Raw genomic sequence first — 27,979 nt, forward strand, 5'->3', positions numbered from 1 at the left:
GCTTTTGTTAAACATAAATACGACGTTAAAGTCACATTTAATGTATCACCTGTTGTAGTATGACCACCTCCACTTTCGACGGTTGGCGTCTTTCTGCAGTTGGACTCCACTTCCCAAAATGCTTTGCGGCTTTGTTTCTGTCATGTGATGTAACTTATGACAGAAGGAGCAGGCTTGGACAACAAACATCACTTAGTTGTACTGTGGATATTTTTTGACAAGAAGCACAGTTAATAGCGATATTGTAGACCTACAACATGTATTGTCTGAAAACGTATTGAGATATTTTTACGGTTCAGCTCGGATACAACTAATTATAACGATGGCGGATGTGGAGGAGCAGGTAAGAATAGCATGCTAACGTTAGCCGGCTAATGTTTATTTTTTATACGTATATGCATGAAAAGAAATACAAATGTGATCTGTGAATGATGTCAGCTGCCTTTTGAATTGATTCAGCTTGTTATCTGACATTTCATGTTGCGTGGGAAGCTTAAACGTGTGCTTTGATAGAAGTTTTACATTGATTTGTCATCTATGCCTTGCCTTTTCTCAGTAAAAAGGTGTAGCTGTTGTGCCCTGCCTAGTCTTTGCAGTCTGTTTTTGTGTAATGCATTCTCACTATACATGTGGCACTGCTAAATCCATTCAAAATGTCTCTTTATTCAGGGCAGAAAACCAAGTGAGGAATTCACAGATGAGTCTGAGGTAAGAAACATCACTTTGTGTTACCATTTCTTTCTCCTACAAAAAGACACAGAGAGAGGAAGTTGATATGGAGTTAAAATGAGGTAGAATTACACGTAAAAATGTCATGCAGTTGCACCAGTATGTGGATGTAGCAATGCATCAAGAGCAGCATATTGTCGATGACAGGGGTGTGCATAGTTCTGTCAAGCATGGGTGATTTTTGAACCCAAGTAAAGCTTGCTGCCTACTGAAAGGGCTGTAATACATAGCCAGCCTTTAACAACAGGGCTTGATCCCGGAAGGATCTTTGTCAGGTTTTGATAGGTGTCAAACACTCATGAATTACAGATAGCTTTCCAGATCCATCAATATTATGACTGAGCTTTGGCATGTTACAGTACACTTGTGCTTCTGAGAATCACAAGTAGGCTAAATAAAATATAGCTTTATACATCAGCCTGGCAGGGAGGGGAGTGTCTTTTTAGGAAGCAGAGAATTGAATTAAATATCAGAGAAAGACTCTCGGAAGAAAACAGTTAGGAGTGAGCAAAAGGAAAGAGGGGAAAATTCCAGGCTGGTAAATAGAAAAAATCTCCTACATCCTGTTTTCTGTCTGTGCACACACTATTTTCAGTGCTGTAGAACAACACTCATAGGAAAGCATGTAACCACTGCTTTAATCTGGCTAGTCAGTCTGATTTGTTATGACATAATATATAAATAAAATCTGGCTGTAGTCAAGGAAATGAGTTTCATATTAACTTTGGATTACAGCAGATCAAACCTTTGGCAGAAGATGACACATGATAATACAGCAACAGATTTAATGCACACCGTCCTCTTTACTTTAGCACTGAATGAAAGATACAATTTTACTCAACAAATTAATTCTGGAGAGTCAGAAGAATCAGGGAGGAAGTAACTGGATGGATCACTTGAATTGTAATCGGATGATTTTTTTTTCCTTTAATATATTACAATATGTTTGTTCTCACCCAGCTATATTTAAAGTGGGAAGGGTGAAATCTTCCAAGGACAATGTTTTTTGAGATTATGTATAATATTTGCAATTTGCAAAAAAGCACACAACCAAAACAATAATAAAAATGAATTATTATTATTATTATGGTTATTGTTATTATTATTATTATTATTATTATTATTATTATCATCATCATCATTTTTACTATTTTAACTAAACAAAGCACTCACATGCTAAACATTTGGCACAGGATAAGAGTCATTCATTCAAAAAATAATTTTGTTCATTTAGCTTAGGCACTCTGAAAAAAACAATGTCTAGTCTTAAAATGGTCAAAAAACCCTACTGTGTTTATGGCATCATGTTGGGGACATACTTGTGAACCAACTTGCATTTAAGTGGAGATAATATTTGATATATGGACATTACCATAATCAGTCATAAAGTTTTTGAGTCAGAAAGCATGCTGAGGTGGGTGATTGTTACTTTCCTAATATTCAGGGAGATACTTGTATGTCAAGACCCACACATGGCTCTGTATGTGAGTGAGTGAGTTACCTACTTTCTTCAGGGGGCGGGGCTGCTCGAGGCTGCGCGTCAGCTGTCTTCTCCTATGTTTGCAGCTTGCGCCTGTTTTCAAACATGTTGTCATTGGCCTCATAAGGACAGTGCCGACTCCGTTTTCCGTCAAGTTAAATAATGCGTAATTTGCATAGACAGCTGTTTAAAATCACACAAATATCCTGGTGTAGATGTGTTTTGAACATATTTAATGCATGTTAATTGATTAATTAAGGCTCGGGGTATGGCTGTGAGTTCCCCCTCACTCACTGCCATGGGAATTGGGTGGCTGTCTGGCTTGCCACTAGTGATAGCTAGCTGCTAAACTAGAGTAGCTAACAGAGCTGGATAATTTACCAACAGATGAGATTATTGATATAGTCGCTAGCATAGGTGTGAATAATGTGGACAATTATCCTGTCCCATTTCATCTCTTTTTTTGGTTTTTTTTTTTTCACAAATCACAAATTTGCCTTAAGGAGCTTTATGATCTGCTCAATTACGACACACTCTGTCCTCAGACCCTGAATATATTTGTAACTCCTTAAGGATCCTTGTTGATTTGAATAATATTATGGAGGGCTGAGCGATATGGACCAAAAGTCATATCCTGATATATTTAGGCTGAATATCAATATACAATATATATCCCAATATTTTTATCGCAAAGTGAGAGCAAATGTTCAGTCAAAGCCAAATATGACATGTCACAAGTAGTTTTATTGAAACTGTTTATTTAAGTGAACATAAATACTGTATAACAACAGGAGTAGCTTTTTTCTTTTTTTTTTTTTAAATCAAAGCTCCATAAAGTGCATGTTTAAATAAAAAAATATGTTCCTGAAATAAATATATTTGTATGAGAAAAGAATAACGAACATCACAAAAGAACTAAATATGACAAAACCTAGTAAGGGCAGCATTTATATATATAAAGAAATATTTTTTTATATTTAGATATATGCGATATGGTCTAATTCCATATCACATTTAAAATATATCGATATATTTTCATATTGATATATCGCCCAGCCCTAATATTATGGCTTGTTATTCAGCTTGTTATATCCGAACTGCCAAAAGGCAAAGAATATGACAGAAATATTTAATATAATACAAAGGTCCAATAAGTAGTTGACAACTGACGAAATATGCTTTTTATTTTAATGTAATAACAACATCCGGTGTCTTTTAAGGCTGTTGGGTCAAACAGTCAAGTGACTGTTTAGGCTGTAGCACAGGATTCACACTATTTAACCTGCATTTATAAACATTTATTTTCTCATCTATTTATTTTTTTCCTATTATTTATCCTCCAGCTGAACATTGTGTGTGAGACAGATAGAAATAGAGGGGTGGGCAGCAGGATGATCCATTATTGCCTTTATACTAAAGAGGTAATGTCCTCCTTTCTCGCTCTGATTCTAAGTTAGTGCTGTCTTCAGTGTGTATTTGAAAGCACCATGCCATCCTTATTGTAGACAGATGGTTTGGTTCAGACTGATGTATCTTAACTGCCAATATGCAAAGAATATGGCCAAAATGGCTCCAACACAAAGGGCAGCTCACTAGTTGACAAAAGAAAAGACAAGTTACAAGAGATGGCAGAAGTTTGAAAATGGGTAGTTTCTCTCTGGGGATGAAGTTTGCCTTTGTTGTTTGATACACCTTTGAAAACCGTGACAAATGCCCCCGCATCAGAAATCTCACAACCAGAATACACAGGAAATAGCCTAGATATGGCGTTGTTGAGTGGGAAAGGATTGTTTTTGAAAATAACATTTTTTCCACGCTATTGTCCCCCACCTCCAACCCAGTAGCACATAATGGCAGACAATGTTTTGAGTTGATGCACCCTCTGGGCAGCCACAGACTGTGCAGCATTGGTTATAAACTGAATTATGAGTAATATTCAGGCTGTGACTGGCCGCAAATGTTGGCTCACGCTGGAAAGTGTAACACAGTAGAATACCTTAAGTTTGCTTTATGAAATGACTAAATTCATGTTTGTCACTGGGGATGAACGGTCTCATGAAAAAATAAAAGTGACTTTATGCTGCATTTCACACCGAGGTAATGAAAGTCTGTCTTTGTGCATACATCTCCTGATACACACATGCAAGACATAAGAATTTCTTTCAGAGAGGTCAGGGTACATGTTGGACATTGGTGTGTCTTGCTTATTGAAGCTGATGGTGGGCAGTGTGGATGTAAAACCAGCACAAAAATGTGCTAATTACATATTAATATTTGCTGCATATTGCTGAAGAAATGCAGCTGAAGACAATGAAGGACTACTTTGTTTTGTTTTGTTACAGTAGTATTATATGTGCATGTTCATATATAAGTGGAAGCAGTGCTGCAGTAATTAGTTTATCATCAGAAAATCATTCTGCAATTATTTTGATAATAAGTTTATCAGTTTTACATTTTTTTCAAGCACATGTATTGTGTATCCACCCTCACAAATATGGGGATTTGATGCTTCTCTTTGCCATTTATGCTATTTAACTGAATGTATTTGGCTTTTTAAATATTTGGTAGAAAATATTAGAAATTCCTGGATATTATAACATTTTTTTTTCTGCTGTTGTTTTTTTTTTTTTTACTATTTTCTGACAATTTATGGACAACATTTATAATCAAGAACATAATTAGCGAATTAATAGAAAATGAAAACTATTATTGGTTGCAGCCCTAAATGGATGCTTTTTTCTTGTTCAAGTTAAATTTAAATTAAAGTGGTCTAACGTTGTATTGTCTTCCCAGTGTATGCAAGGAATTGGCTCATGTGATTTCACCTCAATGTAAGCAACAATGTTAAACTAAAAAGACAGATGAACATGTAGAGCTGGGTGATATTTTGCTCATCAGCTATGGCTTAATAGCATTGGGATGATATGAAATGATGGAAGTGTATTATGGCTTTACAAAATTCTTAGTAAAACAATATGTCAAGCCAATTGTATTCATAAAGCTGGAAACACAATCACAAATTTGCTTCAAGGGGCTTTGTATTGTCTAATTGTTTTGTTTCACACTTGATTTTAACACCAATTTAATTGTGTTTTAATGTGTTTTTTGCATACCCTTATATTGGAAAACTATTCTTATTAGTATTCTGAAGTTTTGAATCACTTAATCATCATTGCACATGTCAAGTTTATTTCATGTGATGGACTTAAAGGTGCATGGTAGAGTGTTTATTCACATTATAACGATCACGCTAAATGCATCTCTTTCTTCTTGCACGGCTAATTTTTTTAACTATAAATTGTTTACATCCAGGGCTGGAATCCAAATGTCTCGACTTTACCGTTCTGACAGATTTGTGGGATTTGCTTGTGCGTATCTGAGATGTCTATCTGAGTGCTGTCAGCTGTCCAAATCCACAATTCATCCAGTCTACAAGTTTTACTTGTATCATGTAGGCTAGAAAAAAATGTAACCATGTCATAATACAGCAATATGTAAAAAAAAAAATATATATATATTGGCTACAAAAGTAATCAAAATGCATTTACTTATTTCAGCCTACCCTATAAAAGCTATGCTTTAATGCCAAATACAGTCATGGAAAAAAATATTAGACCACCTTTGTTTTCTTCATTTTCTTGTTCATTTTAATGCCTGGTACAACTAAAGGTACATTTGTTTGGACAAATTTAATTACAACAGAAATAGCTCACGAGAGGCTAATTTAAGAGCTGATATCTAGCCAGTTTCCATGGTTTTCTTGATAATGGTTTTGGTTATTCTCAAGAAAACCATGGAAAATGTCTAGATATCAGCTCTTAAATTAAACTCTTATGAGCTATTGTTGTTGTTATCATTATATTTGTCCAAACAAATGTACATTTAGTTTAGGCATTAAAATAAACCAATGTAATGAAGAAAACAACGGTGTTCTAATAATGTTTCCCATGACTGTATATTGCCCAAAAACAACAACAAAAAAGCTGAAAAAGGGGTCAGACAATTAAAAACATTGCTCCATAGTGCCACTGGTGGCCAAAAACACCACAGGGCACCTTCAAGTGAAGTTGGAAGCATATAAAGTCATGTCAATATGTTGTTTTCAGATTTGAAGACAGATTAGAGGATTTAAATGACTTGAGGTGGACATATCAGTTTCCTGCATGAAGGGTTTTGTCAATGGCTTTCAAAGGACATTGTGTACTATAGTGTTTGTGAGAGGACACTGTGCTGTTGTAATGAATGCCTTTTAAGAAAATGCCATAGTGAGAGCACATCTTACAAGTCTACTTTCCCAACCAGGAGGAGGACAGTGAGGAGGAGCCCAAGCTGAAGTATGAGAGGCTCTCCAATGGGGTGACAGAAATCCTCCAGAAGGATGCAGCCAGCTGTATGACCGTCCATGACAAGGTAGAGGTTATAATCCACCATCCACAAGGGCATTTTAGTCCCAACTCCACCCATCTCAAGTACAGTTTTCACATTGTTTATGTAAACATCTGAGAGACGGCGGCCCATTCTCTTCTCACCTTCCCCTGCTTTTCCTCTCGGGGAGGTGCACCAGAAGACACCAGGCGTTATTGTCGTCTCCTGTGTTTATTCCCACTCTTACATATTTTTCACTCCTCTCCTCTGTTTGTCCATTGTTGATATTTTTAAGAGGGCCACTCTCCGCCAGATGGTTAATCGTTGTGGCACCAGCAGCACACATGCACGCCTGAGCAGAGCAAAAGTCATACCCAGTTATGTCTCCTCACCTGATGTTTTATTAACTGCTATTGATTTTCATTTATTTATTTTTACTTTGAGGATTTGGCCCCCTCTTCTTCTTCTTTTTTTTTCTCTTTAACCTCAAAATAGAAACCGTGCCACAGTGAGAGACATTGCTTTGCAGAAATTCTAAATTTGATCTGACTGTCTTTCTTCCTGGGATTTCTGCGCTCGTGTACCTTCTTTCACCCAGCTACCTGTGCGGTCACACCAGCCCCCTCCGCCGCGGCAAACTCCCACAACCTTAAAGCCACCGACAGCACATATTGCCTTATGTTGCCTCATATTTTAAGTGTCTGAATCGGAATTTCATTTGAACAATTCCATTCTGATAAATCCCTTTAAAAGTCGCTCCGCCTCACAAGGTTGAACCCTTTATTTATTTATTTTTGGTTATTTTATTTGGGGAGATTGCAGGGGCTCTGTCTGACATGCTCAGCTGTGCCTGTAAATATAAGCATTTCATTATAGACTGCACTGAAGCATGGTGGGCTCGCCGCACATCCACATGCTGGTCTAGAAGGGAGGGGGATTAGGAGGAGGGCATGGAGCAGGGGCTGGGGTGGAAGAACACACACTTAATCTAATGCCAAAAGCCCCCAGTTTCTATAATTTTTTTGTCCCAGTGGACTCACGTACACACACATATGCACTTCTGCTGAAGCACAAAACACGGAAACCAGTTGCTGCTCGGGAGGAATAATAGCTGCGTGCTGGGCAGGGAGGTGATTGGGTTGCATGGGGAGCATGGGAAGAAGTCAGATGTACAGCGCATTTATTATGCTTAAGCATTTTAATTTGAGAAAAAAAAATGCCATTTCACACTGTATGCTTTAATAAATAGGGCTTTTCCACCCCCTGCAATTTCACAGTTTTGCCTCCAAGCCCACCCAATCCCCACTCTGCCCATGTCGCTCCAGCTCCAGGAAGTGTTTTTTTTATTTTTTATTTTATCGTCTGCCACAGCCTTCGTCAGCACAAGTTTTTTTTTCTTGAATTTGTTTCACGTGTCTTGGTTTAATTTACATTACATTTGTCCCTCTCAGTTTCTTGCTCTAGGTACCCATTTTGGAAAAGTCTTCCTGCTGGACATCCAAGGAAATGTAACTCAGAAGTTTGAAATCGTGAGTACATTTAAATACTTTAGATTATAATCACTTAATTAATTGATTAATTAATTAATTATAACTTTTTATAATTGATAATTAATTATAAGTGCTTTACAAAGATATAAAAACAAGAAAAATGACCAGATAAAAATTAGATGTACTGAACACATGATTCACGTTTAGCCAAGACTAATGTTGATATTAGTAACATTAATAATATTAACATTAAATAATCCTAATGACTACCAGTAGCTTAAGAAATATGTTTTTAGTGGAATGTGTTGAAAATTATTGGATGGATTGATATCAAATTTTGTACAAAAATTTGTGGGATAGGGATGTTTCGAATAGATTGAATTTGTGTGGCATTGGATTTACAACCAGCATTGATCTGACAAATATGATTTACTCCCACTATTTTACTTTCTTCATACATTTCTGTTCAGTTGATCTGGAGGAAATTAGTTCAGAACAATAATTTCGTTTGCAAGTTAAAAAAAAACCCAGAACAATCTGGGGTTTCGGCACAAAGTGCCCATTTAACATTAATGTACCTGCACTCGTGCTTTTAACAGTGGAGTCCCTGCTGTGATCATTGATTCAAGTGCTTCTCACTTAAGGAAGTTACTGCCAATTACCAGTCGTTGAGAGAAGAAACAAAAAGGAAGCTATTTCACTGAACAAAAAAGAGTCACAGCTGAATTCTGACTGATGGATTTGTGACGTAGTTTAAAATGAACCGGTTAAAAGTAATTGAAAAGCAGAAAATAATTTAATTTGTCTATCAAACATCCACAGAAAGCTAATTGGTTAGGCAGCTGTGAAGCAATTTCAACTGGTTTGATGTCAAGCCAAGCACTGGACCGAACTGTTGTACTAAATCTAACTACTAGGATTTTCATTTGACGCAGCAGCCACTCCGAATTAAACATAACGGGACTGAGAGAACCCAGGAAATAATTTTTTTCCTGCAGTGTTTACACATTGCCATGCTTTTCAGCTAACCTCTTGTTGGCTTTAAATCCGTAATGCAGCCATATCGGCCCAATTTATAGTTTTTAATTAAGAGTAACTCTGCCGTGTCTCGTCTTGTCCACCCAAAAAACACATTAACTTTCTAGTAAACAAACAAGATGTGCGCTGCGTCTTTTCTCCTCCCACACCTACAGAAATTTGATCTCCATCATGTTGCCGGCCTCAGCTCTTTAGTGAAGTGTGCTCGGCCAGTCAGACCCTAGTGGCTCCATTAAGCCCCATTTATGCTCCCTTGTATGAAAATAGATGTAACCGTCAGCGCTCGCATACTTCAGTGCATCTTTTACATTGGCATGGACGTGAAGCAATATATCCACTAGAGGGCAGCGCAGCCCCGAGTAAAATGTTTCTGAAAACTCAAACATGCCGAGTTTCATAAGGAGGTCATAACAATTTAACCGACCCGTTGAAGCAAAAGATATAGCAGCGTTGTAGATGGCGGTGGTCTGTGAGGCCAGTGAATACATTGCGACAAATGGACAGATTTTTTGTTCAATCATATCTCTAAAAGTTTGTCGTTGTTAAAGAAACTTCTGTATCTTGTCACTGGCACCCTCCTTAGAACTTAAAACTTAAAACTGACACTGACTCAAGCTTTCCTCCAATTTATAAGTAGCTGTTTGGGTTTACCAGACAATAAGCTTACCTCCAAGGTCGATCTGTTGCATTTGTCTCTTTCTGTCTGTGTTCGGTGCAGAGAGAAAGGCGCTTCTTAGTTCATGCATATTCAGTGACTAATTTGATGTATGCGTATGTTTAGGAGCCATATTTGGTAATGTTTTGACAAGCTTGACCCACTAACATTAGCATATCCTGAAAACATATATACCAGGGCTGAGTGAAGGTCTGTGTAGTGTTCTCGTGCAGAGTGTTGCAACTCTGACTAAACACCAAGTTAAGCCATTGCCAATGAAGGATGTGACATCATAATATTAAGTAAACAAATAATACATTTACAAAATACATTCGTAAACTTTAAGTAATCATCCACCTCTTGTTTCTAACTTAAATTATATACCAATAAATTATCTAAAGTAAATATTACAAAAAGCCTTAAAGGCGACACAGTCTGGCAGAAGTGGCTTTGACACTGCACTGTGATACACAGTTGTTTGTTAAGGTCACTTCTCCTCGTGAGTCATTTATAATAACAACTTCCAACCTAAAACATCTGGAGTCTCCTGTGTGAAGTCCAGCATCTTCAATTTCCTCAACAGTCATCATGACCTGTGGTGGTGTCTCACCTTTTCTGTGGTCATTTCTGGCAGTACTGCTCTGTTAGTCCGTAAGCTTTCAGAAAGCATGCACAATCACGAATGAAATCAACACAGAGTACTTATATAACGTTAAGCATAAATTAACCTTTATTCCTTTTATATAACTATCATAATATCTCAATAATTGGTTCAATTAAACGATGTGAAGCCGTCGGCACAGGTTGCTGATGTATGTCATTTTAATTTACCAGAACTTGTAAATTGACAAATGCTGGTTCATCCGGTTTCCATGAAATCAAACTGTTTTATATGCCAACACTAAACTGGACCAGCAAAAACCAGAAATCGACCCAGCCATGTCTTCTGGAGAAATTTTAACATACATGATAAGCAAAAAAGTTTTTCTCCTTTAGTGTACAAGGATGCAAAGTCGACCCTTAAGGGAAGGTTTTAAGTGACATGTTATATAATTTATGCCATTTGGTTGATCCTTTTATCTAAAGAGCCCTCCTATAGTGTCATGAATGTGTAAACTTTAAAAGCCTCAACAGTGGATTGGGACCCCCTAACCTTCACAGCATTAATGTCATGCTCTGTGCATTGACACATATGGGGCTGTGCATCCATTACATACTCAAATTTTTTGCCTTCCGCTTTTTCTGGCATTTCACTTAATGGGGTAAAAATGTCAGGCAGCAACATTTGGCCAGCCACAAAGATATTCACCCGCCTCTAAAAAAAGATGCCATGATATTGTGTCTCCGCAGAGTTCAGTGAAGATCAACCAGATCAGCCTGGATGAAAGTGGAGAGCATGTGGGCATCTGCTCCGAGGATGGGAAGGTGAGATCTCTCTGCTCATCGCCGCTGGTTACTGATCCTTGGGCCTGCTGCAGGAAAAAAAAGAAGTGTTTTTCATCTTTCATAATTCATCCTCAGATTCATATAAAACTCATCTTATCAGTGTTAAACTTTATGCTAATGATGTGGAACTTGAGGTGTTCGGTAGTGAATTTTTAGAAGGCAGTTCTTCCAGTCAGAGCATTAAGTTAAAGTTTTATCTTCACCATATCAACACATATTTTTTTCATGATGCGTGAATTTATAAAAAGCTTGTACCTATTTTGAATAGCAGGGGAAAGGATTGCACTCAGATCCGTCGAGCTGTCAGTCAGCCATCAGCCAACTATGGATACCCTCTCCATGTTCTCCACCTTGCTGTTATCTTGTCTCTTCTCATCATTACCACCATCCTTCATGGATTTCGCAGTCAAGATATGCTCTCTGATATCACCCTCCCCCTACTTCTAGCACTCTGGTGGCAAAAACAAGATCTTGTCGCACAAAAAAAGTGGAGCAGACAATTAAAATCAATGCTACAGCAATTGTTTGCCCTCAACCAATTCAGTTGGCTGTTAATCCTTTGAAAATCTAACTTAATCCTTAATCGCTGGTGCGGTTCGGAAAAGGAGATTGCATCTATTCCTCTACTTTAAAAAAAAAAAAGTCATATTTTTTGGGCCTTAGATGAAGAGAAGCTTGGTGTCATGTACTCTAATGGTACATTAGGGTTTGTTGTAGCCAGCTGAGGCTGTGGACGAGTCCAGGATGAGGACTCCTGTTTCTAAACCCTGCGGGGTTCAAAGAATCAACTTGTCCACTAATTGGTGACCCAGCGGAGAAGTAGCGAGCCAATCAAAGTCTTTTCTCACCACAATTCCCCCCGCTGGCCTTGGATAGTTGCAGAGGCAGCAATTAAAGGAGAAATTTTGAGTTATTCACCTTTTGCTTGCCGTTCTGCCGTCTCATCTTTGTTTCAGGTTCAAGTGTTTGGTCTCTATACAAGAGAGGGCTTCCATGAGAACTTTGACTGTCCCATCAAAGTAAGTTGGTATCACATTTTTTGAAAACAAGAAGGGAGAGTTTGGATTTTTTGAAGTGGGTTATATGAGATACTTATCCATTGTTAATGTATTACCTACTGTAGATGGAAGCACATAGGAGTACTGAACAGAAGTGAAGCAACATACTGCTGTCGACAGGGGCAGTATAATGTATTTTAGATGGCTAATAAATCAATCAGTTTAAGTTTGCTCTATATTTAGAATATTTTCACCATTTTACCATTTGGAAACACACCTATGCTCTATTCACAAAAACCAGGCTCCTTTGCCAAAAACAGTAATTTTGCCTAGCAGAAGACAGGAGTTTTTTGTGTACCGCTGCCTAGATTTTTTGGTTTGTTTGTGTTATTGTGTGACAGTTAGCTGAGATTAACCAATGTCACACAATAACAGACAAAAAATGTACGATAGAGGCAGCGGTAGACCAACACCTCCTATGGGCTGCAAGCTAAAATTACTGTTTTCTTTATTTAAAAGATGTCCCAACCATATCCAAAAATTCTTGGCTGATCACATGATGGGGAAACAATTCAGCTCTAGTTGGAAAGAGCTGTCTGATAGCAAGGTAAAGCATTGAAGATATTCTAAATGTAGTGTAGAAATAAACTTATTTTGATTTATTAAGGTGGTAAAATGTGTTTACTTTTGCCTCCATCCACAGCAGTACATTCCTTAGCTTCTACAGTGTTACTCCTACCTTTTTCTCCAAAATGTAGGCAGGCTGACCGCCAACAACTATAGGTAATACACTAACTATAGATAAGTACCACATACAAGGCCACTTAAAACATCAAGCTTTAATTGCATAAGCATGCATCTGTTTTACATACATATAACTAAACACAAAACCGAATACAACACTCTATGTATTGTTTTGCAGGTGGTGGCATTACATCCTCAGTTCACCAGATCAAACTACAAACAGTTTGTCACTGGGGGCAACAAGGTACGTTTGAACAGTATTTTTTTTTACTTGTCCTGTCATTAAGTACAGTTTTTTGCCATTTCCTGCCACAATAATTCATCCTGATTGTGTCCGGGGTGAAACCGAATCCTGCAAACCTTCTCACTCTGGCCCGGCGGACGCGATGCACAGGCCTTTGTCTGGCGTGAAAGGCTCTTAGTTTTCTGTCTCTTTGCTGGAGTGCTCTCGGGAGAGCTGCCCATTTTCACAAAGTGCTGTTCGCTCAACAGTGTTTGAAAGGCAATGCTTCACAAGCACGGCAAGTAGATGTCATTATCAAGAGGGTACATAGTCTTAGGATTTCCGGGCGCATACAGTGATCTCTCTCCTGAAAGTCGACTCTGGTAGGTATGTCACCGCGGAAGGTGAAAACTATCTTTGTCATTTTCTTAAGTAAAACCACCTACCTATTACCACACGCCAATTACCGTTCACACATCTATAAACTGCGAGGAAGTAGCGTCATTTCAAAACCATCCATAAATAAAATATACTGACATTTATACAACAGGGGTGAGGAAAAACAACTTTTTTATGAAACCCCATTGTTAGTGTTACTTTGCCATTTTCTTTCAATTGGCGCTGATTCCTCTCAGTTCCAAGTTGTGAAGGCCTCCACAATGTGCCTGTGATGAAAATCAATAAGCCTCAACGGGAGCCACATCCTGTCAAAGGAAATTCAATTTTGTCTCCACAGTTCTTTTGTCATATCATCTCTTTGTCGAGCAAACTGTTTATTAACATAGCCCAACTGCTGAATTAAAGAGCCTATACAACCTTCTCCCGGCATCCTTGGTAATATTATGCACATTTTATGGGGCTTTTTTTGTGTCAATTTATATAGTAAGGACAGTAACAATGCAGGGAATGTGAATGACAGGTTTTGTCCTCTACGGCATGTACAGTACAAGGCCTGAACATTAAACGGCAATTGATGAAGTCATACTCTGACATACCTGCAGCTGAGCTTCCACACCTCTGTGAGAAGACGACAGCATGAAGATGTGATGAATGTGTCTTTAGGTACTTGTTTCTATACTTTACACCACTTGCCGTGGCTGCATTAAATGGAGTGTATCCTAAAAGAAGCCGTAACTACAAAGATAAGAGGAAGATGTATGAAATCATGCCTGTAATGCATCTAGTTTTCAACCCTTTTCTTTAAGGCTTTCACACCATCTTTTACTTGCAAATTCAGTCGACCGTGTGAGACTGTAAAACAACTTAATCCACAACTGAATGTGAAGCTTTTAGATGAAGTCTAATGAAAAATCTGTCTTTGTGCCTAAATGCTCTGAAGTAAAGTTAAGATATGAGTACTAAAATCTGGTTTTACTTCATCATTCGCGGCATGCAATGAGAAAGTTCCCTTCAGTTTTAAGTTAAATCTATAAGGCTGCTTCACACTTTTACCAGACACATCTCCTGACTGGCTGTTCCTGTACAATATGCTGTTCATCTACTGCCCTCTGTAGGCCAGGCTGCACAACTACAACCCATGCAAATGTTTTCCTGTTTTCTTTCTCAAAGCTTCTCCTGTATGAAAGAAACTGGTTGAATCGCTGGAAGACGTCCGTTCTACACGAAGGCGAGGGCTCAATCACTAACATCCAGTGGAGAGCGAACCTCATTGCCTGGGCCAACAATGTGGTGAGTGATCAGTCACAAGCCTCAGAAGGAAAAGTGCACTCCGTAGATTTCCGTTAGGTGTGTCTGGAGGCAGGTTGGTGGGGAACAGGGGCTTTGTTTCAATCTCCCTCTTCCACTCCTCTATCCTCAATCAATTGACCTGAAAATCGATCAAAAATCCCAATTACTTAAATGCTCTTGGAGTAGAGCGGCTTCCACAGGAGAGATAAGCGAAAATACACAAGTGCAGCCTATGAATAAGTTTTATTACGACACAGCGTCTAAATTAGAGGTGGGAATCAGCAGAGGCCCCACGAAACAATTTCATCCCGATACTTGAGTCACAATACGATATAATTGCTATGATGAGTATTGTATACAATATATTGCGATTTAACTGTTTAACTGCATTTTGTGTCCACAAAATTAGATTCAATAAAGAATTGATTTGTCAAATAAGAGAACATTTTCAGTCTATTCATCTCACTTCAGTCTTTTTATTTCTCCACAATGAGAGTCAAACCCACAGACTGACCAACAAAGTATTCAGTCAAACAGAACTCAACTGATATCAAACATGTATGGACGACAACAACTGCAGCATTTTATCAAACTTTCCTCGACTTCGAGCATCACTGCTCCGAATTATTTTTGAATTAAACATAAAAAACTTCCCGACACAATATCCTGACATACTTGGTGCCTATAGTTTCATGTGATACCAGAATGTCCAGTATATTCCTAAAAGTGAGCCTGTTACAGACAATACTGGCACAATATATCGTGATACTATGCTGTATTGATTTTTTCCCCCCACCTGTATTCTAAATGTTCCAATTTCAGCTCTACAGCTGGCAAAATGTAAACAAGCAATGCCGAGACAAGCACCACTTCACAATGCAAGTGACTACAGTTCCATGAAACAATTATCAATGATTTATTTCATGAGGACGGACTAATTCTATGAGGCAGAAAATGTACATTAAAGACATGGAAACACAAATATAGGAATAGATGATATCCTTTTAATAAACATAAATATTTAATTGTAGAGTGGTTGGTGGAGTTGCTTTAGGCCCAGTGACAGGTGATGCAGCCCTTTGCTGCATGTCTTTTCCTCTTTCTTTCCCTCATTTCTGTCAAGTCATACTACCAAATAAAGGCAGAAAATGTATTTAAAAAATCTTTAAAAAAAAGAACATGACCGTTCATTGTTGTCAAAAGCAGAAACAGGATTGTAAACTAAAGCAGTTGTTTATCACTTGTGGCCTCTACCTTCCACATCAGCAGTCAATGATGGTAGAAAACAGTCAATACAAGTATGAATCACCACAACCATGAGAGGTCCTTCAGTATACAGTTATAGATGTGCAAAACAAAATATGAGGCTGATGGGTCCTGAAGTATGCAAGATTACTTGCGGACAGACACATGGTCCCCTCCAGGCTTCACCTTGCAGGGATAATACAGAGAACAATATAGAATGTGTCAAATGTTTAAGCTTGTTTGTTTTCCTGATGTCCTTTAGGGAGTTAAGATCTATGATATCGGTACAAAGCAGCGGATCACAAACGTGCTGCGGGATAACGTCAGCCTGAGGCCGGACATGTACCCCTGCAGCCTGTGCTGGAAAGACAACAGCACTCTCATTGTTGGCTGGGGTACTTCCATCAAGGTTAGGTTTTTCTATTTAAATCCATCACCGCAGACAGCAGTTTTCCCAGTGTTTCAGACTTTCTGTAATATTCCCGTTTCTCATCAGATTTGTGTCGTGAAAGAGCGAAATCCTACTGAGATGAGAGACCTGCCCAGCCGCTATGTGGAAATCGGTACAAAATACACTGAACTTAATAATAAATTATATGATATTCAACTTTTTCAATTTATAAAGCACTTCCTAAACAAAGGCTGCAAAGTGCTTTATAATATAGACCCAGAACAGGCAACTACAATGGTTTCAGTGTTTTTTTTGCTCCTGTCACAGTTTGCTCAATACAATTCCTATAAAAAAAGTATTCACCCCCCTTAAATGTTTCACCCTTTTTTTTTAGCTTTTACACATGAAATCGTGGTCAATATAATTTGTTTTTTGTTTTTTTACAAGAATTGTCAAAAAAATCCTCTTTGATATCAAAGTGAAAAACAGATTTTTACAAAATAATGTAAATTATTACAAGTCGATACAGTAGACTTCACGTTCTGGTTGGGTTGTCAAGTCAAAGTTGTGGGTGAGGTGCAGGCTAAAAAATGCTTAATTTCTTAGCTTCTTATATTTTGAAGATGCAGCAACAATTGTAAAGAATACCATTATATAACAACGTCTGTCATACAGATGGATTAAATGCACTCTAACATAACACCTATCATCATGTCCTTGATCCTGTTTTCTTTTTTTAAATCAGTTTCTGCATTTGAGACGGAGTTCTTCATCAGTGGCCTTGCTCCGCTGGCTGATCAGCTCGTCACACTGTACTTTGTAAAGGAGAACGCTGATCACATGGTAATTACTATATTATTATTTACTGTATATATTTACCCCATCCCAATTTTCTTATATACACATTCGTTATTCAGTAGTATAATGCAGTGACACCACAAACTAGAAACTTCCTAACTCACAAACAGTTAGAGCCAGGGGTCTGAAATTGTATCCAGATGTGGTTGACAAGATGTAGAATGTATGTGGTGATTTGCATAGCTCTGGCATAAAGAATATCCCAGTAATTGTGAATTAGGTATAACTTACTACTACTGCACTAATACTAATACTAACGTTTTTATATTTGTTATGTCTATTGAATTGTACCAAAAAAATATGCTACTACACTTCTGTGTAATATAAATATTCTATTTTTAGAGTTTTATATTTATACTTTATTTATCTTACATTCCAAAGTACAATCACCGTGAGCCAATTGCATTGGAATTTTGTTACGTGTGCATATTTGTATGTATAGCTGAATGACAATAAAGTCTGACTAAGTCTAAGTCTGATTATAAACAAGTTTTTAAGCCCATGTTTGAACTGATAGAGTTGAGTTTGGGTTTTAGCCACATCTTAAATGTTTTCAGGAACTAGATTTAACCTGAATTTCCCTGAATGTTTTTAAGTCTCACTTGAAGACCCACCTCTTTTCTCTTGCCTTCGATTCATGTCTTCCTCTTGCAAGTGTTTCCTTTAAATTATCCCTTCTTTTGCTTAATTTTAACTCTTGCAGGTAATGTCTTTTAACCCTTTTTGTTTCTTTCACCTTTGTCAGTGCTGTATTTTATTGCAGTTTATGCCCTTTTATCTGAAGCACTTTGGTGCGGCTCAGCCATCTGTAAATGCGCTATAGAAATAAAGTTTGACTTGACTTGACTAACCTCTTAAAGGGCTAGGCCAAAAAACCTTTTTCAGTTTCAGTCTACATTTACATTTACATTTAGTCATTTAGCAGACGCTTTTATCCAAAGCGACTTACAGGAAGAGTAAAAAGCAAACAATCAAGGTATAGTGCAATAAGAGCTATAAGTGCTAGTGACAATTCTTTGAGGAGTAGACTTATCATGTGGTCTAGGAGAGAAGATGCTCTCTGAAGAGCTGGGTCTTCAGGAGTTTTTTAAAGGTAGAGAGGGACGCCCCTGCTCTGGTAGGAACTGGTAGTGTGTTCCACCAGCGGGGAACAAGAAGTGCAAAGAGTCTAGTTTTAAGCCACATGCCTAACAGGCACAATTGCAAAATGTTACCTTTCAATTGAAGATTCCTACATGCATTTTGGTCTCACAGTTCTTCTCTTGTAATCTTTTCCATTTGGGTATTCTAGGTTAAAGGGGAAGATTTGGAGTAAAAGTGTTTTCTCATTGTGTGTGCAGGATGAGGAGTTTCGTGCGCGGCCTCGCCTCGACATCATCCAGCCTCTCCCTGAGAGCTGCGAGGAGATCTCCTCCGACGCGCTGACCGTGCGCAACTTCCAAGACAACGAGTGCCGAGACTACCGGCTCGGTGAGACCATAAAAACAGCCCCTCAGAGAAATGTCACGCGGCCTTTTACTGCGCTCTGATTTTATTATGCATCGACCATCAAATGTCAGCTGTAATGCACTGAGGCATAAATGTATTTTCATTAACAGAGCATTCTGAGGGAGAGTCGCTCTTCTACATCATCAGTCCCAAAGACATCGTCGTGGCCAAGGAGCGAGACCAGGATGACCACATCGATTGGCTGCTTGAGAAGAAGAAATATGAGGTTTGCGTTGTTGCTTTTTATGAATGTTGCAAAAGGTTAAGGTCCACAATTACACAGTTTAACCCTGTGTCCTGTTTAACTGTGACAGGAGGCGCTGATGGCTGCAGAGATCAGCTTCAAAAACATCAAGAGACACGACGTGCAGAAGATTGGGATGGCATACATCAATCACTTAGTGGAGAAAGGAGACTACGACAGTGCTGCCAGGTACGTTTCCCTGCTGTCAGTTCATCCGTTTGAAATGGGTCTTTGAAGTACTTGAAAGTTTGGGAATTGGGGATGAAAAAAATAAATTGAATGAAGACAATAAAGTTTAAATCGGACAAAAAGAAGAATAGAAATAAAAGTTATTTGATATTTTACTTGGCATTAGTAAAAAGGACACGTACCTCTGTGTGCATGTGCACTGTTTCTCGAGTAACCTGCTTCGAGTAAGTGTGACGTTCATGTCTGTCCACGTAACACAACTGAGAAGTGTTTGCACATTCAAGCCCACCCTCTTTTTCCAATCAAATGCAAAATATTTGATTTAAATGAATCTTGTAAATGTACACTGCTCAAATATTGCATTTCACTGGGAAATAAGTCACAGAAAAAAAACATAAAGATGCTCAAACTTCAGACTTCAAGTACAATTGATTTACAGGTACATCTCAATAAATTAGAATATCATAGAAAAGTTTATTTATGTCAGTAATTAAATTGTGGAAATAACACATTATTTAGATCCATTACACATAGAATTAAACATTTCATGTCTTAATTTATTTAATTTCTTCTAATTATAATGATTATGACTTACATTTAATGAAGACCTAAAATTCAGTGTAATATTATAAAAGAACAATTTTAAAAAGTTTGTTTAATATGGAAATGTTGGCCTCTGAAAAGTATGTCCATCTATACGCACTCAATACTTGATTGGGCTATTTGACTTGAACTACTGGAAATGTACTTTTCTATGATCTTCTAATGTATTAGGATGCACCTATAATATATGACATGCCTTATTAATTGATGCAACTCCACAGCCATAAGCATGTCCTTCAGCTTCTTTGTTTCACCTGATTGATTCATGAGCTTCTTTTAATTTCAGGAAGTGTCAAAAGGTTCTTGGAAAAAACATGGAACTCTGGGAAAACGAGGTGTACAGGTTCAAGACCATCGGACAGCTGAAGGTGGGAATTTCTGTTTCTGAACTGTGCTGAATTACTGAAGTGATTATAGATATAAATTGATGTGAAACGTATCTTTCTTCTCCTCCACTTTCAGGCCATCAGTCAGTATTTGCCCAGAGGGGATCTGCGTCTCAGACCGGCCATCTATGAAATGATCTTGCATGAATTTCTCAAAACTGACTACGAGGTACTTTGTCCCTTAATAGTTTTTACATCCTCTAACAAATCTAGTGTTAAACTACTGGTTGATCGTCAGCATCATGGTCTGTCCCTCTTCCTGTGCTCTCCACAAAGGGTTTTGCCACACTGATCCGGGAATGGCCCGGAGAGCTTTATAACAACATGGCCATCGTTCAGGCCGTCAGCGATCACCTTAAGAGGGACCCCACCAACAGGACCCTGCTCACCACACTGGCAGAACTGTGAGTGATCTTAAAGGGATAGTTCAGATTTTTTGAAGTGGGATTGTATGAGGTTCTTAACCACAATTTATTCCATGTAGTAGATGATGGTCTGCATGTTCCCAGTTTGGAGATCCAGATGTTCCCAAACAGACTGCAGACAGGGCCTGTCACAAATCAATTTCAACCACCTAAACAAAGGCCCATCCTATAAATGTTATACTTGTTTATGTGTACTCTATATTAATGATATATCTACAGATTTTTGTTGCCATCCACAGCCGTTTCACTTTTTCTCAACACTAGAACTTCCATGTTCATACACGTAAGCGCCACATTTCAGCTGTTTTGGTCCGAATCAAACAGAACCCAGTCCCACTCATGGCAGCAGCAGCTCTCTGGTCTGCAGGCATGGATTTATATTTTACACAGCGGCACCACCAGGTAGCTTGGGCTCTTTATTCAGCTTCATCTTGGGGTCCAGTCTCCACAGTTTCCCCTCTCTCCCTCTCCTTCAGCCAGTTCATTCTCCATCTGCTATATTCCGCTTCATAAAGATATCCTTCTGTCTCATTTTTATTTCCTTGTATTTGTTGTCTCTTACAAAAAGTAGCAACTGGATTTTGACCAAAAAAGCCGATCAGCGACACTTTGTAGGAACATGGAAGTTCTACGGTTGAGAAAAAGTAGTGCCAAATGACTGCCTATAGCAACAAAAATCTGTGGACATATTGTTCATATAGTGTACACATAAACAGGTATAACATTTTTAGGGTGGGTCTTTGTTTTAGAGGGTTAAAATATATTTTGTGACAGGCCCTGTCTGAAGTCGCACAGACCATCGTCTCCTGCAGGTAATACATTGACTGTGGATAAGTACCTCATGAAACCCCACTTAAAAAAATACGAACTATCCCTTTAACACAAGCATTATTAATAAGTATTGGGGGAAATACTGTTGGAAATAAAGTTTTCAAGATGGAAACAAATCCGCATTTCGAGGTATTTAAACATTTGGTGCTTGCAGAATATTTGTCTGCAAAGAAGTAAAGGAGTAACACTTCCAATGACTTAAAAAGGACTGCTGACAGGAAAGTATAATATACAGTAACTTGTTGGTCTTTGCAGGTACACGTATGACCAGCGGTACGACCGAGCCTTAGAGATCTACCTGAGACTGAGGCACAAAGATGTTTACCAGCTGATCCACAAACACAACCTTTTCTCCTCCATAGAGGACAAGATCGTGCTCCTCATGGACTTTGATAAAGAGGTAAAAGCCTGAAATCATATTGCATGCTGTGTTTCCTTTTTCATTTAAGATGTTTAAGTGATACATTCTCAAAATGTTTCCGTTTTCAGAAAGCCGTCGACATGCTCCTCGATAATGAAGACAAGATATCAGTAAGTGTCCCTGTCTTCTCTCAGTATTTAATTGAGGATGTGATGAAAATCTGCTGGCCACTCATCCTGTTTCTCTCCTCTCACAGACGGACAGGGTGGTGGAAGAACTGGCAGACAGGCCCGAGCTTCTGCATGTGGTGAGTTAATAACTTTAACCCTCCGAACCCCCAGAACCTGCAGGGGGGGGGACGCTTTTTAAAAATTTGGGAGCAATTTGTGTGAGTGTAACCCAAACCAATCATTAACTGTAGCGTTAACAAAATATCTTATAAACAAGCTTCATGTTTGATCTCAATTCCAACCTGTTTTTATTTTAGTTGAGATAAAATTTTGTTTCATATTTATTCTCATTATTATTGACCCAAGATCTTCCTCGTTTGTCAGTGTTTCGGTTAATTTTTGTAAAAAATATATAAATATGTTTAATGAAATTTTAAGATTAGGAGGTAAAAATGGAGCAACAAACAAATTAAATTACATTTTGTACTACCATCATTTCAAGTATAAATTGTAAAAAAAAATATATATATATAATTATTACTATTACTATTATCAATAATAATAATAAACAAAAAAAGAGTTATTAACAACAAAAAATATTTTCACATCTCATGGTCCTTGAAGAAAAGAAGAATGCTCCAAATCTAAGCTTTAAGTTGTATAATTTCTCATTTAATTTCTCATGTATTTTTAAAGTCTCATTTAATATTTTGAAAGTTTGCAATAACCAGGTTCTGTTAAAAAACATTAAATACTGCACTTCTCAGCACAACTGGGAAAAACTCAGTGAAACATCAGCAGCTGTTTACACAGAGCTGAAAGGACAGGACATCAGAAGGTATAAGTAGAGGCTGTAAATAGTAAATAGTTCAGTATGTACAATGTGTGGAGACCCCATTTTTTTTCCATTATTGGTAACACTTTTGGACACAAAAATATACAAAATGTTGTATATAAATATTCGATTTTATTCCCAATTTTTGTAAATATTAGTTCTCAAAAAAATCAAACTGTGTTTTTCCTTATTTTTTAAATAAGAGTGACAGACTTGCTTCTCTATATGATATTTATGGAATTTGATTAATGTTATATTCCATAAAAGACATTTTGAGTTCTTGTAGAAATGCTTGTGGTGTTTCCACAGAGGTGCAAGATTTAATGCTGCAGTGAAAAACAAGGCCACAATGATTAAAATGTGACAGGAGCAAAAAAAGAAACCAAACACTCAAACACACACACAAACCAAAAGACCAAATACAATCAAAATAACTCTCAAAATTAAATTCTGACTTGATTTGCCTCCTCTTCTCCCCGCAGTACCTCCATAAACTGTTCAAGCGGGACCACCACAAAGGCCAGAAATACCACGAGAGACAGATTGGCCTGTACGCCGAGTACGACCGGCCAAATCTTTTACCTTTCCTGAGAGACAGCACGCACTGCCCGCTTGAAAAGGTACAAATCTCACATGTCGTCCTGCTGCACCTCCAAGTTTCCAGAGGCAACGAAACACGAGTTATGTTCAACTCTTCTCTGTCTTTCACTGCCAGGCTCTCGAGGTTTGTCAGCAGAGGAACTTCGTAGAGGAGACGGTCTTCCTGCTCAGTGAGTGTTCATTAGCGTCTGTTTTCCTACTTTAAGTGTGTTTTTCAACGAGTAAAAGGAAGCTAACCCAGCGTGTCGGCTCTCAGGCAGGATGGGGAACTGCAGACGAGCTCTGCAGATGATCATGGAGGAGCTGGAGGACGTGGATAAGGCCATCGAGTTTGCCAAAGAGCAGGATGATGCCGAGCTCTGGGAGAACCTCATCTCCTACTCGATAGATAAACCACGTATGAACAGTCTCCTGTCGACCCCGTCATTGGTTTGATTCTGGATGTTTTGCTGTCGTTTTTCCCACTTTCATAACATTTCTCTGTGTCCCCAGCCTTCATCACCGGCCTCCTTAATAACATCGGCACTCATGTGGATCCCATCCTGCTCATCCATCGCATTAAGGAGGGCATGGAGATCCCAAACCTCAGAGATTCACTCGTCAAAATCCTCCAGGACTACAATCTGCAGGTTACACACGTTTCTCTTAAGAAGAAGATTAGATTTATCCTTTATTAATCCCACCATGGGGAAATTCAACATCTGCATTTAAGGGTTAGGGTTTATTACACACAACTGAACACACCATGCATATTTCTGCGCCCGGGGAGCTACGTGGGGGGGTTGGGTGCCTTGCTCAAGGGCACTTCAGTTCTTGACCTGTCAGTCCTGGGATTCGAACCAACAACCCCCCGGTTACAAGCCCGATTACTAACATCCAGGCCACAGACTGCCCTCTTAGATCATTTTTATTCCTTTGTAATCCTTTATAATGAAAAAAAACTTGTTATAACAGATGATTCAACAGCAGTAAACACAGTTCTTCACTAATAGTATAGCTTGTATTCAGATGAAATAGAATATAAAATGATTAAGTGATAAAGACACATATCAAAGCAGCAGGTAATTATTGAATGTGCAAGTGTGGAAGAAATGCTTGGGGAAAATATCCACAATTGGTTAAATTTACCTTCACAGACACCAGCTGAAGGTAATATAATACTTAAAAATCGTGAAAGAAAGTGCTTCAATCTAAATGGAGCAAAACATTTTCATTTTCATTTTCTTTTAGAATCACAAAGATTACTTAATGCCTTTTACTGCATTAATACACAAGTATATTTAGCAGGATGAAATTATATTGGGCGTGGGGCATTTTTGTTGTTGGTATAAACTCAGTAGCTCTATTTTAATATATTGTGTCACTCACAATATTAACAGTGGTTTTAGAGGGAGATATAATAAGAGATATTCTCAAAGAATATATTAATATATTTAGTTGAATTTGCATATATATTAGACATATACGTAAAAAGAACAACAACACTAATAAGTTGATAAAACAATGAAACTTAATAAGGTTTTCACAGTCAAAAAAATTAAAAGAAACATTTCTGGTATTTAAAGAAAAAAAATATATATATAATACATCAGGTGAAAAAATAATAATAAGAAAAATGTTGAGAAAAAACCAAGCCATTTCGAAGTTTTTAATGATAATAATACATTTTATTTATAGACGCCTTTCTTATCACTCAAAGTCTACTTACAGTGACAATAACAAAAAACAACAACTAATAAATAACAAGTAATAATTGAACAATTTAGCAAACAGAATGGGGATGTAATATGAAATGTATAGGTACAATATCGCACCTTTACATCCAAGAAACGGCAATAATGGTTTCCACATGTTCAAATTCTGCTGCTCTTCCTCAACATGAATATTTTCTGTCTCCTTCACCCATTCATGTATCAAAGGTAAATCCTTTTTTCTCTAAGATTGAGCTATCTTCCTCCAAAGTCAGTTAAAGTTATCTGTTAACTACAAACATATTTGGATATAGAATTTCCACATTTATTAATACTTGTTATTAACCAGCTTTTGTTTTTTCATTTCGAAGATTCTCCTGAGGGAAGGATGTAAGAAGATCCTGGTGGCCGACTCGCTCTCGCTGCTGCAGAAGATGCACCGAACACAGATGAGAGGAGTCCGGGTCGACGGTGGGAAAACTTTCTTTGCATTAAGCCTTTATCAGGCAAAGAAGCATATTTGATAACTTCAGCGGATATCCAAAATAAAAAATAAAAACATTTTGAGAAAAAAGTTGCAAATTTACTAGATTAAAGTGGCAGATCTACAAGAAAAAAAGTCGCAAATTTATGAGATTTAAAGTAGCAAATCTGCGTGGAAAAAAGTCACAGATTTATGAGAAAAAAGTGGGAAAAAAGCAACTTTAAATCTGCAACTTTTTTCGCACAGATTTGCCACTTTAAATCTCTTAAATATGCAACTTTTTTCTTGTAGATTTGCCACTTTAATCTAGTAAACTTGCAACTTTTTTCTCAACCCCATTTTGATATCCACTGAAGTTACCGAATATAGTTCTTCGCCTGATAAAGGGTTAACGCAGAATCAGAGATTAAGTCGTTTTTAAACTCACACAAGTGTTTGTTTTCTTTTCAGAGGAGAACATTTGTGAATCGTGCCATGCTACAATATTACCTTCAGGTGGGTTTTCTGATTCTGTGTAGTTGTATTTGCGTGTTTTGCTGTTTTATTGAATTTTAAGCCTCCTTTTTTGCTCCCCACGTGTGTTTCAGATATGGCCAAACCGTTCAGCGTGGTGGTGTTTCACTGCAGACACATGTTTCACAAGGAATGTTTACCATCTTCAGGAGCAGTGAGTAACTTCCATTTAATCTGTGTAACCCTTTTTTTTCTCTTTTTGACATTCATACACAGCTGCTTTGTCAAAACAAGAAGAAGAAATATTCATAGTTCAGTGTCATGTGCATCCACAAATAAAGCAGTCTCCAAAAAATATACATTTATAGTAGAATTTATTATATAAATTCTAGTTTAGGTCAATCTAGCAGTTAAATCAGTACCACACTTTATTACATCGATAATCTAAATTTAATAATGACAGGACCCCTCGGTTTAAAAACATGTCTGTCTGTACATGAAGTTTTACATGTTTTTTATCTTATGGCTTAGGTTTTCATTGTTTTCATGAAAACAGGCAATAAAAACAGTAAAAAAATATTTTTTGCTCGTCTGGTATTGAGTTTCACGTTTGTCTCTCTCCAGGCATTTTGACATTTTTATCTGAGAATCTCAAACATTACTTTGCTGTCCTATATTGAGACTCCTGCACCTTTTCCCTCTTTTCTGTTCAGATTCCTGGCGTGCAGTTTTGTAACATCTGCAGTGCGAAGAAGCGCGGGCCAGGTAGTGGAATCCTGGAGATGAAAAAGTGAACATGAATCTAATGTCTTTAACGATGCTTTTACATTCCCCCTGTTGCTTCCCCTTTACTGTCAGTACACTGATCAATAAATATCACCTTCCCTCAGTCTCCGATCTGCAAAAATGCAAAACATATATATTGGATTGTCTCTGTATATTTATAACTAACACCTATAAAGTGTTTTACTTGATCTGCTCGATGTACTTTGGTGATGAAATATCTGCAAGGCCTGAAAAATAAAATTACATAATAACTGTTTGTGGTTTGTATCTTATAATTATGCCTGTCAATCAATTCCAGGGTCAAAGAAAATGTATTTACTCCTCAATCTTTTTTTACTTTGGTGTCTACATTTAAGATGCAGTATACTGGAAAGGTGTTTGTCATAATTGCACAAAATATTCCCTGAAAAACATGTAAAGAAGTTTATGAATGCAGCAAAATTGAATAAAGGCAGCTTCAAGTTTGATTTAATCAAACTTCTTCCTCAAATTACTGATTTTACAGTTTGAATTGGAGCAAAAAAAAAAACCCTCAAACCTGAGAGGATGTATCAAATAGGCCAAAAGCATGACTCATTTGTGGTTTTAAGTTTTGGAAATATACAGATGCACTATTAGCTCTTCAAATATTTAATGGTTTTAGCTCCTTCTATATTAGCAGACGCTTTGAAGAAAACCACAGGTATGTGCACAAGGGCTGGTAAGTTCATATACTCAACAGACACCCAGCTGACTCCAGAGACCGGACATGCAGCGGTGGAAGATATTTTCTTTGAATAAAAGTAGTGATACTACAGCATATAAATACTCCATTACAAGTAAAAGTCCTGCATTCAAACTCTTAAGTAAATTTACAAGAAGTATCAGCATCAAAATATACTTAAAGTGCCAAAAGCAAAGGTACCTATTATGTAGAATGGCCCATTTAATAATAGTACTAGATTATAATTATTGATGCATTTATGTGTTCATCTCTGTATTGTTGCAGCTGGTAAATATGGAGCTCAACTGAATTTACTTCACATACTGCTGGGTAGCTTAAGCTATAATAATAGGCTTACCATAATTTATTAGTTGATTCA

At 37.6% G+C, this 27,979-nt stretch overlaps 2 protein-coding genes across 2 annotated transcripts in view; one reads left to right on the forward strand and one right to left on the reverse strand.

Moving 5' to 3' along the window:
* Positions 1–89, reverse strand: part of pou6f2 (POU class 6 homeobox 2) — an 86,293-nt gene extending 86,204 nt beyond the window's left edge. The window contains exon 1 of the mRNA XM_059326834.1: positions 50–89. The gene's annotated coding sequence lies outside the window, so the exon portion shown is untranslated. The remainder of the gene's footprint in view (positions 1–49) is intronic.
* Positions 1–27,153, forward strand: vps41 (VPS41 subunit of HOPS complex). The gene is made up of 28 exons (XM_059326833.1): positions 1–343; positions 670–708; positions 6,512–6,619; positions 8,026–8,103; positions 11,108–11,182; positions 12,160–12,222; positions 13,124–13,189; positions 14,738–14,857; positions 16,365–16,511; positions 16,599–16,665; positions 17,239–17,336; positions 18,692–18,821; positions 18,950–19,065; positions 19,154–19,272; positions 20,162–20,243; positions 20,338–20,430; positions 20,538–20,665; positions 21,773–21,917; positions 22,007–22,048; positions 22,135–22,185; positions 23,366–23,503; positions 23,599–23,653; positions 23,740–23,880; positions 23,976–24,112; positions 25,546–25,645; positions 26,109–26,153; positions 26,246–26,325; positions 26,825–27,153. The coding sequence occupies exons 1-28, from the start codon at positions 323–325 to the stop codon at positions 26,903–26,905; spliced, it is 2,565 nt and encodes an 854-aa protein (XP_059182816.1). The 5' UTR covers positions 1–322; the 3' UTR covers positions 26,906–27,153.
* Positions 27,154–27,979: the final 826 nt, after the last annotated feature.

This window comes from Centropristis striata, chromosome 23 (assembly GCF_030273125.1).
Source record: "Centropristis striata isolate RG_2023a ecotype Rhode Island chromosome 23, C.striata_1.0, whole genome shotgun sequence".
NCBI classification, from domain to species: Eukaryota; Metazoa; Chordata; class Actinopteri; order Perciformes; family Serranidae; genus Centropristis; species Centropristis striata.

What these genes read in the sequence shown, in the direction of transcription:
- vps41 (XM_059326833.1), top strand. Translation starts at nt 323, where the DNA reads ATGGCGGATGTGGAGGAGCAG. An exon ending in GGAGACGGTCTTCCTGCTCA is followed by an intron (nt 23,654 to 23,739) that starts GTGAGTGTTCAT and finishes GTCGGCTCTCAG; the next exon opens with GCAGGATGGGGAACTGCAGA. An exon ending in GAGAGGAGTCCGGGTCGACG is followed by an intron (nt 25,646 to 26,108) that starts GTGGGAAAACTT and finishes TTTTCTTTTCAG; the next exon opens with AGGAGAACATTTGTGAATCG.